A 16,108-nucleotide genomic window follows, 5' to 3' on the forward strand; every position below is an offset into this window, starting at 1 on the left:
GACTGGTGACAAACAATGAGAAATGTTCACAGTGTGAGAAAAAAAATAATCAGAGGAGCTTCCATTTAGACAAGAATGAATAGCTTTATAATTACGTCAGATAGAAGTGCTCTTCGCAAGTTTGTGAAGAATAAGAACATTGTTCTGACAACTGTTTAAAAAAAACAGTACCGGAGAAGCTTCTTCACAGCACAAAGGATAAAAGAATAAACCAGACAGACACACAGCAGCCAGATAGAGAGAACATGGGGAACATATATTATCCATAAGCTGACATGTATGGCTGAGGAAAGGAAAGAGAGCAAATGTGGGAGAAAGACAGTGAGCGGGAGAGGAAGATAGGAAACACACACACAATCAAACAAGCAAATAAGAGAGATGTGGAGAAATGAAAGGGATCGTAATGATTTGGTTTTAGAAATCTGATATGATAATGAGTACATTTGTGTTTAAACTATTGGTGTTAGTGGGGTTTAAAAGCATTTGAGGGTGCTGGTGGGGCAGCCAGTATGGCAGACAGCATACATTTGCCCCAAGGAAAGTACAGGTTAGGAGCAGACTAAGAAATATCCCATCTGTCATGTGGAGGTTTGAGCAAATGCTGATTCAGACAGCAAGACAGAAAGCATGAAAGAGTGAAAAACTAGCCACCAGTTAAAGCCTGTCAGCCCAACTAGAAACAGCAAAGAGATTACAGGCTGTTCACAAAAGCAGATTTTCCAGCGCCCTTTGTTCCAAACCGATGACGCACATCGGAAAGTTTAAGGGGATGATTAGAAAATCACTTCCATCCTGAACACTATAATGGATCTCCTTAGCTTTTTTTTGTCACATTGCATACTGTAGATCTGTGGAAAAACTGGATACAAGCACTTCTGTTTCAGTGTACAGATTTCCCTGTCTCACATTTTTACTGGAATGGTGTATTAGTCTCACATGGGTGTCAGTCATAATAAAAATACTTGTTTTTCCCACCTGTAAATCTGTCTTCATAAGAGAAGCTCCAGCCTCCACTAAGTAGTGACAGATCGTCCTCTGACACAACGAGGCAGCTTTGTGCAACACCGTCTCGCCGCTGCAAGTAAGAACAGTAGAAACTAGTCACTGGCAAGATAAAAGCAAATGCTGACAATCCAACTGGTAAAGCTTATCCTGGCAAATTTAAAAAATAAATAAATGGGAAAAGTCAAGAAAGAAATAGTGTTTCTTACTTTTCTGTCTCTGTCACATCCAATATATCAACAGGTGCTGTTAAAAAGGGGAAACAAGAGACAACATAAATCTACTTTGTGTGTTACCCAGCTAGAAATGTAGAAAAGATATTTATGTCCTGAAAAAGAAGAAATTGTTGCAGTGCATGCACTTCATTATGGGAACAGTGTATATACAATTATACACTACAGACAGTAAGAATGCACGGGGATACAGTAAACTCCAGAATTGCTGGTTTCATTAATCTGAGCATACATGATTATATAAAACAAAGATTGCACAATTATTACAATTTTGTGCTGAACAATATAAGAAACTTAGCATTCCTCTAATCAAAATAATCATAAGAAGAAACTTTTTTTTAAATAGTATTTTCTCTTAAAAACATATGTGGTTTTGACACTCATAATAATATTTAAAATAAATGCACACAAACTGTTATCCATTATCTCTCTTTCTTTCATCCTCCTGAGAATAAATGCACTGTCAAAGCACTTGGAGAAAAAGTGTACTGTATAGAGGAAAAGGGAATCTGATACACACTGTAAAATGTGTTGGTAATAAAATATACTAGATTTTATTCTCACCAAATGTTGGCTATGTCTACAGCCTTAAGAAAAATGACTGTGTTGTCTATTACTAAAAAATATTTTTTCTTTTCTCTTTACCTTTTTTTTCATTCCTAATAATTTTGAGATTGAGTGAAACATTTCCATTCTAAGATTTAGACATAAAAGAATAAAACATGGCAATAAAAGATGTTTAAACATGTTTAAAACTGACTCATGAGGTACTAAACCTCTCTGTAGGGGGTATCATTACATAAAGATACACGTTCCTGTGCTACATAACACGTATAATGAAGTATAATAATACATCAATGCTAACAAAATGTCAGCAAACCAATGTTGCATCATATCTTAATGATTCTACACAGCATGCACTATCATGTGTTATTCCTTACATAAGTGCTGAATGTTATTCAGAGGGTAGGTGTAATATCAACGAGGTCATGTGAACGCATCAGATGTATGAATCAACGTGTGCCCAAACGCGGTGAAGTTAAAGAATGCCCTGTAAAATATGTCCTGCGTATTGTGTGAAATGGACTGAACAGTGCTGTGTGTGAGTTTGTGTGTGTGTGTGGGTGGGCGTTTGAGAGAGACAAAGAGATTATCTCACCGTTATCAATGATGTATCTGACGATGTCTTTACTGGCCACATCCACTGCATGGTGGAGTAAGGTTCGACCTGCTGAGTCCTGCACACACAGGTCTGCTCCCTGTTTATGGAGCTCCTCTAGCTAGAGAGAGAGAGATAGACACATACACATTTACTTAATCTAGTACTGTTGTTGAAGACCTCCTCTGAAGATCTTCAGCACTACTGTAAGTAGTAGCTTTTTATACACCCATATTCACACCTGACACACATTGATATGCTCTGACAGTTTTGTACAGGTCCTTTTTTTTTTTTACACTGAAAACATAAAATTTAAATGCACTACTGTTTCTCAAGGTCCAATTATTTAGCTTAAACAAATTCACTTATTCGATTCTCTAACAAAAAGTACCCTAGTGACAAAAACAAACAAACATTTATTGTGTTATTCTGCATATACGAGCTCTCGGATGCTCATGATTTTCTGTCGAATTAATAAGTGAAAATGTAATAGCATTCCTCCCACCCAGTTATGTTCTCTTGGACTCCCAGGCACAGATGGTATGACATATGGTATAATTTAGTAATTATAATATAGAACCAAATTTTTAAAGTTTGTCATGGCAAACATCGATGTTAGCTTGTTGAATTCAATTCAATTCAAATTTATATGTATAGCACTTTTAACAATGGACATTGTTAAAAGCTTTACAGAACATACGCAACATAATACAAAAAAAATTATATTATACGAAGATTAATATTACACATTTAAATACAAGTCTAATTAATCTTTGTCTTATATTAATTTTTGTATGTACCAAATTTCACCATGACTCGGTTTATCTTACAACTCTGTAGTTATCACCATGGGAACATCAGAATTAAGTACCAAGAAGCCAAGCTACTTCTTACAGTGTTGGGTAAAGCCTGATGGGGTCAGCAGATGTGCTCGGAATGAAGAAAGAATGCAGGATAAAGAATGTGACAGTCATAAATCATGGCTAATCTACAGTGATGAACAAGTGTTTGACTTCCTTTCTGTGGTGATTACAGATACTAGAACAGCACTATGTGTGTGTGTATTATATTACTGACCTCAGTGACAGAGCAATGATCTATCTATCTATCTATCTATCTATCTATCTATCTATCTATCTATCTATCTATCTATCTATCTATCTATCTATCTATCTATCTATCTATCTATCTATCTATCTATCTATCTATCTATCTATCTATCTATCTATCTATCTATCTATCTATCTATCTATCATATCTAGGTCTCACCAAAGAGGGGGCTGGAAGGAGGAGGGGGTGGGGGTATTTATTTATGCCACACACCTTTCAACTCCTATTTTTCAGAAAAATCTGTTGTCGTGGCAACCAGGTGACGCAGACCCCAATTGCCTGACTTTGCTACTACACTTTTAGCAATTTGGTATTGGAGCTGAACACAATGTGCCAGATGTGAAACAGCTCTTTTTCAGTGGAAATACACACAGAAAAAGTAACAGTATACCTGAAAAATGTCTAACTGATGGGAAACATGAGTGAAAATATCTAATAGGAAACAAAATGCCGGTTTAGAAATATGCATTGCAGGCATATCTTTTGTTTGGAAACCTAAAATTAAAGCTACAGAGCCCAAACAGCAAAAATGATGTTTTATGAATTTCATATGATGCATAAAAGCAAGACTACTTACTGAGTAGTAAAAGTGGTTTCACAAGTTTCACAATCAGCCTGTATTCAAGTGTTTTAAATGTAACCCTCAGGTATAACTATAGCAAAAGTGTCATGAAAAATATAATAATGTTAATGATATTGCTGACAATCAGTTACTGATGATGTGTCTCTACTGTTCATGGCTGTAAACAGAATTTTAGGCTTCTAAAATATTGATTTGTGAAAAAAACAATCATATATATTTATGTTAATAAGTTAAATCTGTCTATATGTCTGCATGTTTGTGTACAGGAACCACAAAAAAAAGTAACGAAAAAAGATAATGTAAAAATACATATCGATGTTTTTGGAACATACCTTCTGATGGTCTTTGTTCTTCACACACTCAATAAGCACATCCGCTGACACTGCATAGAGAGGACAAAGACATGTACGCTTTATTTAGGAAAGCCAGCTCAAACTAACTTACAATGGCAGCTAAAGTGCTTTACACCACAGCGCTGCTGAATGCTTGATTCTGATTGGTCAGAAGGTGTCCGAGGATTTCTTCTCTAGAACTCTAGAACAGTAGCTCTAACAATAGTTTTTTATTTTTTAGTTAGTTATTTTATAACAATTTTATTGTTCATATATGCTGCTCTTTGTAACTTGTTTTCATTTCTATAATGGCAACTTACACAAGAACACTGAAAGTGACACTTGATCTCAGCAGATGCGTTTGAAATTAACAAGGGTCTAGGGCAGGGGTGGTCAACCAGACAGAGACCAAGAGCCACATTTTTTACTGTTACACCGCAAAGAGCCACATTACACACATGGGCACACATGATCACCTTTTTTTCCCTGCCATTTTGAGAGCAAACCTGACACAAATTGTTTACTCAAATGATCTATTTTCATCCCACTCACATGCGCGTTTGACGGAAATATTTGACGAAGTATTGAACTCAAGCGAAGGGAATACGCACATTATAAAGACACAAATACAAACTTCGAAATAAACCTCATGAGCCGCATGAAACCGGGCAAAGAGCTGCATGCACCTCGGGAGCCGTGGGTTGGCCACCCCTGGTCTAGGGGATGTAGAATGATGAATGTAACAGTCTGAAAACATGGCTAATCTACAGTGATAAACAAGTGTTTGAATTCCTTTCTGTGGTGATTACAGATACTCCAGTCTCCACTGTCAGACTTCTGTAATAGTTAAAACTGTTCCTTTTGCTTTTCCAACATGGAAAAGTTTTCAGGATGGACATCTTACTAGTTTATTCTTCACTTAAGCTGAACGATGCTTAGCAGTTAAGAGTGAAGCTATTAATAAAAGTGTCAGCACTTTTATACAATTGTGCTATAAAACTATATAGTACCACTTTATACAATACATTCTGTTAACAATCATTTTGTATCTAATAAGTACATCATGCTACAGTTATTCAGATTTTACTCTAATTCATCAGGTTTTCAGAGTTTTACCAGCACACTGTTTGTTTTAATATTTCAGATGCAGAGGGCTTGAAAATATTGTGGGGGAAATAAGATTTTAATTAGCATTGGTAATCACATTTGGCCCGCTGCTTCTGTAGCTTCTGTCCTAATATGCTAAATCTGGGTTCAAAGCTTCAGGATGCCCTTTATACAGTCTCCATTCACCATTCCAACCTTCGTGTCTGTTTCATAAACTGGACAAAACAATATAAATATACCAGGCTTTATTCTAAGGGGATTCTAATATTTGGATCCATAAGCCTGTGTGTGAAGATAAACTTATGCCAATCCTGCCCTCACAACATGACTTATATAGGACATAGGATAACTGTTCTAAAGTTAGGTTCTGTATTATCTATAGTTCCAGGACATCCAGCAGTATTGAAAGTACTGCTGCCAGAAAGAGGCACTGAATGCTAATGTACAATGGAACAATGCCATTAATGTATACTCAAATATACCTTATTGATCCTCAAAAAGGTCAAGAGAGTTCTTTTATTTTCCTCTCTACTCCTCTCAGTTTGCAAGAAACAGAGGCAGCTTCCCTTTTTAGGCTTGGCAGCAACATATGAAGCAAGGGCCAGAAAGCATTTAACACTCCACATCCACCACCTTTTTTTTTACTGCCTTTAGGAAGCAGAACTGAACCTATCCACAGTGCTGTATACAGCCGGCTATCTCGCACTCAGAAAAGAACCGAGGAAAGCTGAGACACTAAAGCGCTCCTTTACACACATACTGAACACAACAGAGTTTAACAGGGTGTAGCAGAGATCCTTATACTGTGCTCATTAAGTCCTTTTTTTCACATTGTGTTGTTGCATGTTTACCTGGACTACTGACGCTGACAGCATTCTTTTCTGACCTGTAGGTGGGAGACAAAAAAAGAAAAATGAATAAGAAGTTTGCAGAGATACTTATAAACTGAAAGATCTGCATAGCATAATCAGGGCTGAACTCAAAGATAAAAGCTTTAGTAAAAAATAAAAATAAATAAATAAAAAAGACAAATCTGGTTTTTGGGCAACAGTGTACTTGTGTATGTGTGTGTGTGTTTGTGTGTGTGTGTGTGTGTGTGTGAGAGAGAGAGAGATAGAGAGAGAGAGAGAGAGAGAGAGAGAGAGAGAGAGAGAGAGTGTGTATGTAGGGTGGGGGGGTGTTGGGGGAAGAAGGGGATTACAGACTGCTGACTGAATGCTAACTAATCCCAGTTGGTGGTTCCTCTGGAAACGGCACGAATGACTGAAACGCAATCCCTAAAACTCTGGAGTCAGACAACATTGCAATCAGTCAAATCCAACCCAAAGCCACAATCCAACAAAATTGAACCTAATATAGAGTATGTCCTACCTCAATCCTAGCATTCAATTTTGTAAGAAGTCAAATAAGATGCAAAGCAGATCCAAAATCAACATCTACAACGATCTTTAGTAAAATGGCAGTAGCTCAGAGTCTCCTAGATTAATAACAGTGAGGCCTGAAGTCTGCAGTACTCTCTTTACACCTCAACATCACTGTGGATTTAGTTTTTAGATTTGCTTCATACCTTCCACTGGCATTATAACTACTGCAGCTAATTAATTCTATGCGACAACACCTGTCTAAACTCTAAATCTACCCCAGTAACCAAAATGAAATTGTTTAACTATTACAGTTTTTCAAATAAAAGCTCAGGTCATTTGACATTATTACTATGATAATATTTAGCACTATAATAGGGAGAACATTGTGAGAATGGTGCTCTTTCATTTTTTTGGTTATGTGTGTTGATAAGGTAAGGTCATGCATTGTCAAGTGGGAACATGATTTGTACGTGCTGTAAACATGTAACGACTAATGATGAGAACACACCATTAAATAACATTTCCTTTCACTGTTTTGATCTGTCTCTCAGGTTTGCTTCCAATTACAGATAAAACAGCTTATTAAATTGGTCAAAATGCTCACAGCAAACAATAATAAAAAAACAATACACCAGAGTCAACATTTGAGATAATGATAGAAATGCGTAATGCATTACTTAACAGAAAAACACACATTATGTGCTTTGATTTAATGGAAAATAATTAATTTCTGCTGGACATTGAGAGGCAATGATCACCGGCAACTGCAGCAATAACTCTAAAAGCAAACCACATTTTTGAGAGCAAAGTGAATGAGAACAAGCACATAATTAGAAAAATATCTTCGTTGTTTATAAGGCGTGTGTGTATACATGACGTAGTTCAGAGACTGCAGCGATTTATTAATGATGATTAACTCTGATTTTAGCCCTGCCACAATGCCTCCTCTAAACACAGATCACTCGTCCTGATAAATATTTGATCAAAGTGGTACCGTGCCATATCAAAAGCATCTGTCTGAAAGCCGCAGTGACAGAGATGCCAGTAATCTGCTCCCTACTGAGACAGGCATGAAGAAAGAAAAGAGGGAGACAATGGGAGAGAGAGAGGGAGACAATGGGAGAGAGAGAGAGAGAGAGAGAGACAGAGAGAGAGAAATCTGATTTTGGGGATTTGTGAAATAAATCACACCCTGAAGAGAAGAGATGAGTGTTGTCAATGCTTTGCACAAGCTTTGTAACAAATCCACCATTTACCTGAACAAAGGCTTTCTCAAAATGGGTCATTTAGTACCGTACCACTGCACTGCCAATGTTTCCTTGCATGAAGACATGCCTTTAAACCATGTGAGCCTTAAACAATGTGAATTAATTCATTATTAATTTGTTAGGCGCAAGAAACACTAAATGTGAGGTGTCAGGCCTTGTGTAAACATGAGGATCAGGGCTTGAGAGAATAGAAAAACACTGCCTTAAATCTTATGATCTCATGCAGGTGAGGTGAGGTTAAAAATCCAAACCAAACCAACAAGAAAACTGATTAATATTGACTTTAATAGCAATATTAAATCTCATTATCACTGCTGTCATATGTATTTTCTGTTTACAATTAAGTCTACACATTATAAAAGGGGCAGTGGTTAAAGCTCTGAGTTGTTGAATGGCGGATCAGGGTTTAAGCCCCAGCACTGCCAAACTTGCCCCTGTTGGGCCCTTAAGCAAGGCCCCTAAACCTCACTGCTCCAGGGCTGCTGTATCATGGCTGAGCCTGTGCTCTGACCCCAACCACCACAGTTGGGATATAAGAAGAAAGAATTTCACTGTGCTGTGATGTGACAAAAATATTCTATTCTATTCTATAATGATCTAAATTTCTATGCAGACAGCGAACTAGGGATGAAAAGAAACAGCACTCAAGGTTCTATGACACTAATGGCTTGTCCCTGATTGGTGTGTGTACATAAAAATCTGCACATCACACTTCAGGAATCCACTGTATGGGTCCCATAATTAAGAACAGCTCTCAGGCCCATAAATCTGGACATGACCTCGCAGCGTTTCCCCATCACATAAAAACACGTCCTCTGCACAAGTATCCTGAACCCTGAGGCTTTTGTTACTGCTACAAGCCTGGACTCACATGACAGAATAAATGGCTTCTGCCTTAAACACACTCCTGTTGCAGCCTGCAATAACCCTCGACCTCAATAAAATACTTCAGGCTGCAAAAGGGTGCATACTATGTTTGCATAGTTTAGTGTAACTGTGACGACTGGGACAAGAACAAATGGAAGTAAGGAGGAAATGCAGACTTTGATGAGGTTAAAAATTTAACTATTATTATTAGTATTATTATTACAAGTATTACTGTTAAACATGATTGCTGTTAAAATATCAATGTACCAATTAACCTGACTATCTTTGCCGATTTTTTTTTATCTTGCACTAATTTCTCTCCTCTTGAGCAAATGGATTTAATCAGTGGCTAAACACAGGTAAGCCATTCCTTGATGAGTGCATAACTGGAGCTCTTGACCTTCACACACACACACACACACACACACACACACACACACACACACACACACACACACACACACACACACTCCTTAAAGAGCACAACTTTAAATTAGATGCAGAATATCAAACGGTCTACACTACACAATGTGGCCAGTGGAGAAAAGCAACCAGAGTTCATGCTGCTAATTCTCAATTCTTAGTTTTAGAATCATCACTAACAAAAAAAAAAATAATGAATTTGAGCACAAATGTAGACCATTGACCAACCAAACCCCAACAGCTGAGCCTTCACACCAGATTTATACCATTGATTATTGACTGCAGGTCGGAATGTTTCCCTTTAATTATTGCAGATTAATTATTATCTAGAAAGCGACGGAAGGCAACTTACATGTGTACCATGACCAGAAATGAGTTAGAGTGGATGATTATCATTGACAATGATGGAATAATTCTGAGAAACAGATCTCAACAATGTGTAGCTGATGATGAATTATCTATGCTGCAGAGAGACATAAATTCATAAATACATATTGTTAGCTTTCTTGGCACTTTATCAGGAGTCTCACTCCCTGTAGCTAGATAATAAGTAACATCAAGAAGCTTCAAAATCCTCCAGCATTCCCATAAATTAATGAAACCCTTTAGAGCTCTTGGCTCCATATTTGTTTGCTTCACTAACCCTCTTTTCCTCTTTTGTGCTTTCTCCCCAATGTTTCTTTTCTGACAGAGCGTGGAAGATGAATTTATATGTGATAAATGAAATGCCATGCTTTTCACATACTTTTCCCTCCATTGGCTGTAAACGCCTGCTAGCTACTAACCAAGCACACACAGCAGAAGTGGGACTGAGAGCATAAACACACACACACACTTCATTCACATTACAGGAATCCAGTGTCTATGTCCCATAATTAGGAAGGAGCGTTCAGCCTCCAGACTCATAAATCTGATGTGACCTCTAATATTCCATTGGCCCCAAGTTCTGTCTCGGGCTGTGTACCCGTGAGAATATTCAGTAATATACACAAAAGCCGATGCGTCTCAATTACTTTTCTCTGTCCCTCTTCTTCATTTTTTTCTATCTGTATCACTGTCTCTCGCTTGTCTTCCTCTCCAAGTCCCCTCCCTCCCAGTAGCAGCATTGTGTTTTGATGATAACATGTTCACCGCTCTCTGTGCCTCTGCCCCTCCCAAATGAAGCTGGGTCCAAAAAGCTGATTAGTGCTTAATAATCTCATTAAAAACAAAAGCACACAGATTGTTATGAAACTGCACATTTTCATCTAACAGACAACAAAGCACAAACCCCAGCCAATTAATGCTGCATTTCCTAAGAATAAGCAGGCAAAGGAGGATGAGAGACAGAAATTGATTTCACTGTTGCAACAGAGAGCAGAACTGATGGACAGGCTGACTCTGATCTCTGAGCTTCAACATGTCTGTATGGGAGTGTGTAGCTGTTTATTGAGCAACAGCAACACTAAAGTAAAGAGCAGAGCTTCTGTAAATATTTGAAATATTATTCATTTGGATTTAAAAAGGTTCCAATGAAGGAAAACAGATCTATACATGCAGATCTCAAACCCTCCCCTTTAAATGGTATTAGCTCATACTGATGTGTGGTGGTGTTTCTCAGGTCATGTCTGGAGATACAGCTGGACTATAATGAGAGACAGAACGTTCCTACAACAATGCACCCCACTGTCTGTGCTGGCAGTGAGCGTTCATTTAATCTCTGCACAGGGACCAAAACAGTGAGAGGTCAGGGAATAACAGCTCAGCTCATCTGTCACTGGATTTAAACTTTTAAATGTTATTGTAGATCATCTATAAAAGACAGGACAGCAAATGTGTATGGGCATGTGGGTGTGTGAGTGAGAGAGAGAGAGAGAGAGAGAGAGAGTGAGAGAGAGAGAGAGAGAGAGAGAGAGAGAGAGAGAGAGAGAGAGAGAGAGAGAGAGACAGAGAGAGAAAGAAACAGAGAGAGAAAGAGTGTGTGAAAGCAAGCAACAGGGCTGAAGGGTCATAGACAGAGTACGGAGCTCAATCTCACCTGTTAGCTTGATTGAAATCGGCTGCGGTTGTGTTAGAGCGGTGTATACCCCCTGCCCTTCAAAACAACAAACCAAAACAACCATAAACCAAAACAACATGAGATTCATGAAAGAGAACCTATAGAATAGTGCAAAATTACCAAGCAGAAAAAATAAGACTATAAAATTAACAAAATAAAATAAACAAAAAAAAAATGATAATTATAACGTAAAACCTGTTATTCCTAATTTTGTATGTAATGTATGTGAAGTGATCACGAAGAAGCACAGGAGCAGCACCGTTCTAAACAGACACCGTGTCATTTACTTTCATTACAGCATATTTGTTATCTTGTGCTTTGCAACAAGCCAGCAGACCTGCATCCACCGGATCTACATGGAGGTAATTCTACCTTTCATATGATGGGAGTAAAACAATGCCATTCGATTTCTGTGATTAAATTGTTGTACCTGTTCCTGTATTTGGGTATAAATCAAGCATAGTCTACAAATAACTGCTTGAAAAAGCTGGATGTTTTTTTGACAAATTATAACAAAGCTATTAGCAGAAAATAATCCTCAAACCTGGCTACTTCACCTTTCTAGCATGTTCTCTACGTATCTATTGTAACTGAGTACGCTAGGGAACAGTGTCTTTCCCATATCAAGGTAACATCATTCTCATTAACCACCAAATAACGTTTGATCAGATTTTGCTTTAGTTGTTGGGTTTGTTATACTCCAGAAGGATCAAAACATTTCGTTGGCTGTTGTAAGTTAAAATGCACTCATTTAAGCTGCATTTTATTATAATCCCTGTATGATTTTCCAAGGAGGTTGATTGACAAACCTTTTTTTTTAAATGAATGATTTTTTTTGTTGGAGATTATATCGAGACATGCTGTGAGTTTGTAGGCTGTCTGTGGTCTATATGAGCGATATGTAACAGAGGTTCTTTTTTTTTTTTTTTAATTATGGGCCAGTTTGTATAGAATTACAATAGAGCTTGTTTAAGGATAATCCTAAAACAGCAATAAATGTTAGACAGGAAACACTGATAAGGTCTGATCAAGTTGGTCCTATTAGAGGGGAAAAATGCAGCGATAACATTAGTGCAAAGATCAGTACGGCCTGATTGTACTGTACATCAGTGAAAACAGGAACAGCACAGTTATCAGTGTATAGTCTAAAATATGTGGTCTGGGTCATGTAGTTTAGAAATAGATGAGCTTTAAATGGAGTCGGAAAACCTTAATAAGGATTATTTTTAAAATAATGGAGTGTAAAAATGTAACCCCAAATCTTACAAACGCAACATCTCCATAAAGACGAAGGTGTCTAAGGGGGAATTAACTATTTCAGCTAAACTAATTATACTGTAAATGTTTACCTAGGTTAGTTTTCATACTAGGTTTGTTTTAGAGGCTATAATATCAATGACCTTTGTGCATGTTTTGTGCAAATGTGATCTCTAGAATACAAACCACACACAAACAGTTCTCAGACCACTAATATGTGCATGTCCACAGGAGTATTCAGTTCATTTTTTTTTTTCATCATGAAAGGTGAACTAATACAAATATTGTAGTACTATCAGTTATGCTCCTGACTGTAAGTAGGTAGGTGACATATAGAATAATAATAATAATAACAATAATAACAACAACAATAATAGTAATAATAACAACAACAAAATGCAGTTATTTCATCACAAGTAGGACTGTAGCAGGAAACATTTGTTATTCTGAAATCAATCTTTCTCCATACTTCATTTAGTTCAGATGCTTCTGGTTTTTCAAGGTCAAATAACAGCAGCATTTAATAGTGAACAGTATTCATAATGCAGTCATGAAATTCCAAATAATGCCAGTTAAGCCACCTCAGACTTGCTCATTAGGGATGAATACAAACACATTCAAATAGATATCTGATATTAATCCTGAATTTTTTATATTATAATAATCTTTATATTATTCTTTATAATAAACTTTTGTTCTATGTTTATGTTCTGTAAAGCTACTTTAAGATGATGCCAACTGTAAAAAGTGCTAAACAAATACATTTGAATTGAATTGAATGGAATTGACATCCTAGATGATTTCCCATGATCTAATGTGACACTTTAAGCATCATGACACAGAATTTAATTCCCAAGAAAAATGAGTTAAAAGAAAAGATACTAATTTCCATCTCCAATCTCCAACTTACTTCTGTATTCAGTTTTAATGCCGAGTTCATGTCATATCATCATCTCATTATGGTTACACAACATGCGATGCATTTTCTTCCGTTAGAGCTACTGATTTATTGATGATTCTCAGCTGAAAGGATTGGTGGCCACTTAGAAAGCATACATGGTCAAAGACAACTGTTGCTGAGGCTTAATTATGCTTTTGTCAGGAAAATCTCAGATGTATTACCAAATGGCCAATGTATCCCACCATGATAATCAGACTGGGTTCATGTCTGACGAACATCACTTTAATAATTGCTGAGACTGAGAGCATCTAAAGGAACATCTGAAATAGGGATGTTAGAACTCTGGAGTATTCTGATTTAACCAAATTTCCAAACTGCTAAATGAATATCAGCTTCCTGTTCCTGCAGTGCTGTTTTAAAATATAATTAAGAGTTTTGTTTTGATAATTAGTATAACTGGTAAATCACTCGATAAACCGTGCAAGTGGGAGAAATTCCTGGAGCATTGCTGCCAGAACAAAAGCGTGTCATTTCAGACCTGACGCGGCTTCTGATACTTGCCATTTTCCCATTTTCTCTCAGCGTCCCACTTGACAGCCCTTCTCTCAGAAGCTCTTCCTGATGGGCACGAGGGACTGTCAAATTGTCTGAGCTACTGACTTCCTCATCACTCTGCTTGTCACAGTTGCCACCTCAATACTAAAGATGCTCCTAACATATAATATAATATAATAAATATAATATAATATAATAGATGGCTGTTTTGAGGAGCAGAAGAGGCTCTATGCTGAAATTTACTTACTGACTTCCGATTCAGTGGGAAAATAATCAATTACACAACATGCAGGCAAAAAGCCAAATGAGGTTTATGTTGTTTTACCAGACCGGATTTTTCTTATCAATAACTTTTATAACATTTTCAGAGCACAAACAGAAATAGATCATTTAAGTTTAAGAAGTAAAAATTAAATATGTATAACTTGGGATATGAATTTCAACTGAGGGAAGCACAGAAACACACAAACACACAGGAACATGCACACACTCTTACACACAAACACAAGATGTATTTATACATGGAAAATTCAATTCCATGCTTATCATAATTTGTTCATTCACTGATCTTTTCATTCACTAGACACAAACACAGCACATGTACATCTTTTTCTCATAATCAAGTACCACAGTAAGCACAGTTTATGAGTGACACACTATGTAATACTGTGTGAAGCTGTGTCTCATTCTGTGTGGATGTTCGTGACAGAATGTGTGTGTGTCTCTAACCTGCACAGTGCTGGCTTGGCTGTTCGAAGCGAGTCGCTGTGTGCCAGAGCTTCGGCCACAGAGCTGTCGCTGGACACACGCTTCCTCTGAGATGCCTTCTGCAGCTCAGCAATCCTGCACAGAGGAAATATTACCAGAAGAATCTATGACAAATGTTCATTAGCATCACTTGTGTTTGTCAGAAATGTTTGCAGACAAATCTCCTGTTGGTCTCGATGTGGTTTGATGAATCATGAATTTGTTCCCATTTAATATCCTGTCCTATTTTTCCCCATCTGACCAGAATTAAGCCAGGCATGAAAGCAAAAACAGACAAATACATAAGCATACCTAAATTTACAGAGAGAACATGATAAGTCTTGTATAAAAAAATTATGTTGCTTGTATTATGACCGTCACTCGTCCTACAGGTATGAATTAAACCTGTGGGAGAATTGGAATGGTGTCAGGAAGGAGCAGTATATAATATATGCATGGCTGTGAGTGGAGTTTTTCTGCTTATATACAGTAAATGTTTCACCAAATTGATGTACTTAAACATAATGTCAGTGATTCATAGAGAAATTGCTTTTATGAGCCTCACAGCTTTGCTTAGACTTTCTGCAGAGACTGCATTAGGCAGATTAGGAGTCATTTTCTCCAGTGTGGAATGTATAAACACGCTGAATACACAGAAGATGAGCTGATTGCTATTAAATTGGAATCAACCTAATACGTTTTAAATATCCACTATCAGTTTACTTATGATATTAAAGCAGTTACTACAACTGGAGAGATGACAGAAACAAAGTTATAGTGTTTGAAAGCGATGTAAAATGGGATATTCAGCCAAAAGACCAAAAAACGTACTGAATTATTCTGTGATTATGTTGGCACTGATGTACGAGTGAACAGTTGAGCCAAGTGAAACAAGGAGGTTTCTGTTCGACAAACACTGTGAATGACTTTCGCCTCAGGATATAAGAAAACAAAGGCTGCCACGAGTGAGACTGCTGATCAGTGAGTAGCATTTTCCATGTGATATTTTTTATTTATAACTACATATTAAATGTGTTGATATTTAGCTCAAAATGTATATGGACAACTAAACAGCACAACCATTTGTGGTCCGTCCTTAAAGTGTTGTCTAGTACACAACTTGCATTCAGAAGAAGTAAGATTTCATATAACCGAGACTAAA

The 16,108-nt window shown here is 37.2% G+C and overlaps 1 protein-coding gene across 3 annotated transcripts in view; it reads right to left on the reverse strand.

Annotated features, from left to right (window-relative positions):
- The window catches only part of dgkza (diacylglycerol kinase, zeta a), a 95,957-nt gene that overhangs the window by 5,989 nt on the left and 73,860 nt on the right, over positions 1–16,108 (reverse strand). For all 3 annotated transcript variants that reach the window (XM_060859198.1, XM_060859197.1, XM_060859196.1), the window contains 7 exons: positions 14,929–15,042; positions 11,466–11,522; positions 6,378–6,412; positions 4,420–4,469; positions 2,395–2,515; positions 1,212–1,248; positions 976–1,075 (listed from right to left, as the gene is read on the reverse strand). In XM_060859198.1, coding sequence (XP_060715181.1) covers positions 976–1,075; positions 1,212–1,248; positions 2,395–2,515; positions 4,420–4,469; positions 6,378–6,412; positions 11,466–11,522; positions 14,929–15,042 — 514 coding nt within the window. The remainder of the gene's footprint in view (positions 1–975; positions 1,076–1,211; positions 1,249–2,394; positions 2,516–4,419; positions 4,470–6,377; positions 6,413–11,465; positions 11,523–14,928; positions 15,043–16,108) is intronic.

The sequence above is a fragment of the Tachysurus vachellii genome, chromosome 23, assembly GCF_030014155.1.
Source record: "Tachysurus vachellii isolate PV-2020 chromosome 23, HZAU_Pvac_v1, whole genome shotgun sequence".
Classification (NCBI taxonomy): domain Eukaryota; kingdom Metazoa; phylum Chordata; class Actinopteri; order Siluriformes; family Bagridae; genus Tachysurus; species Tachysurus vachellii.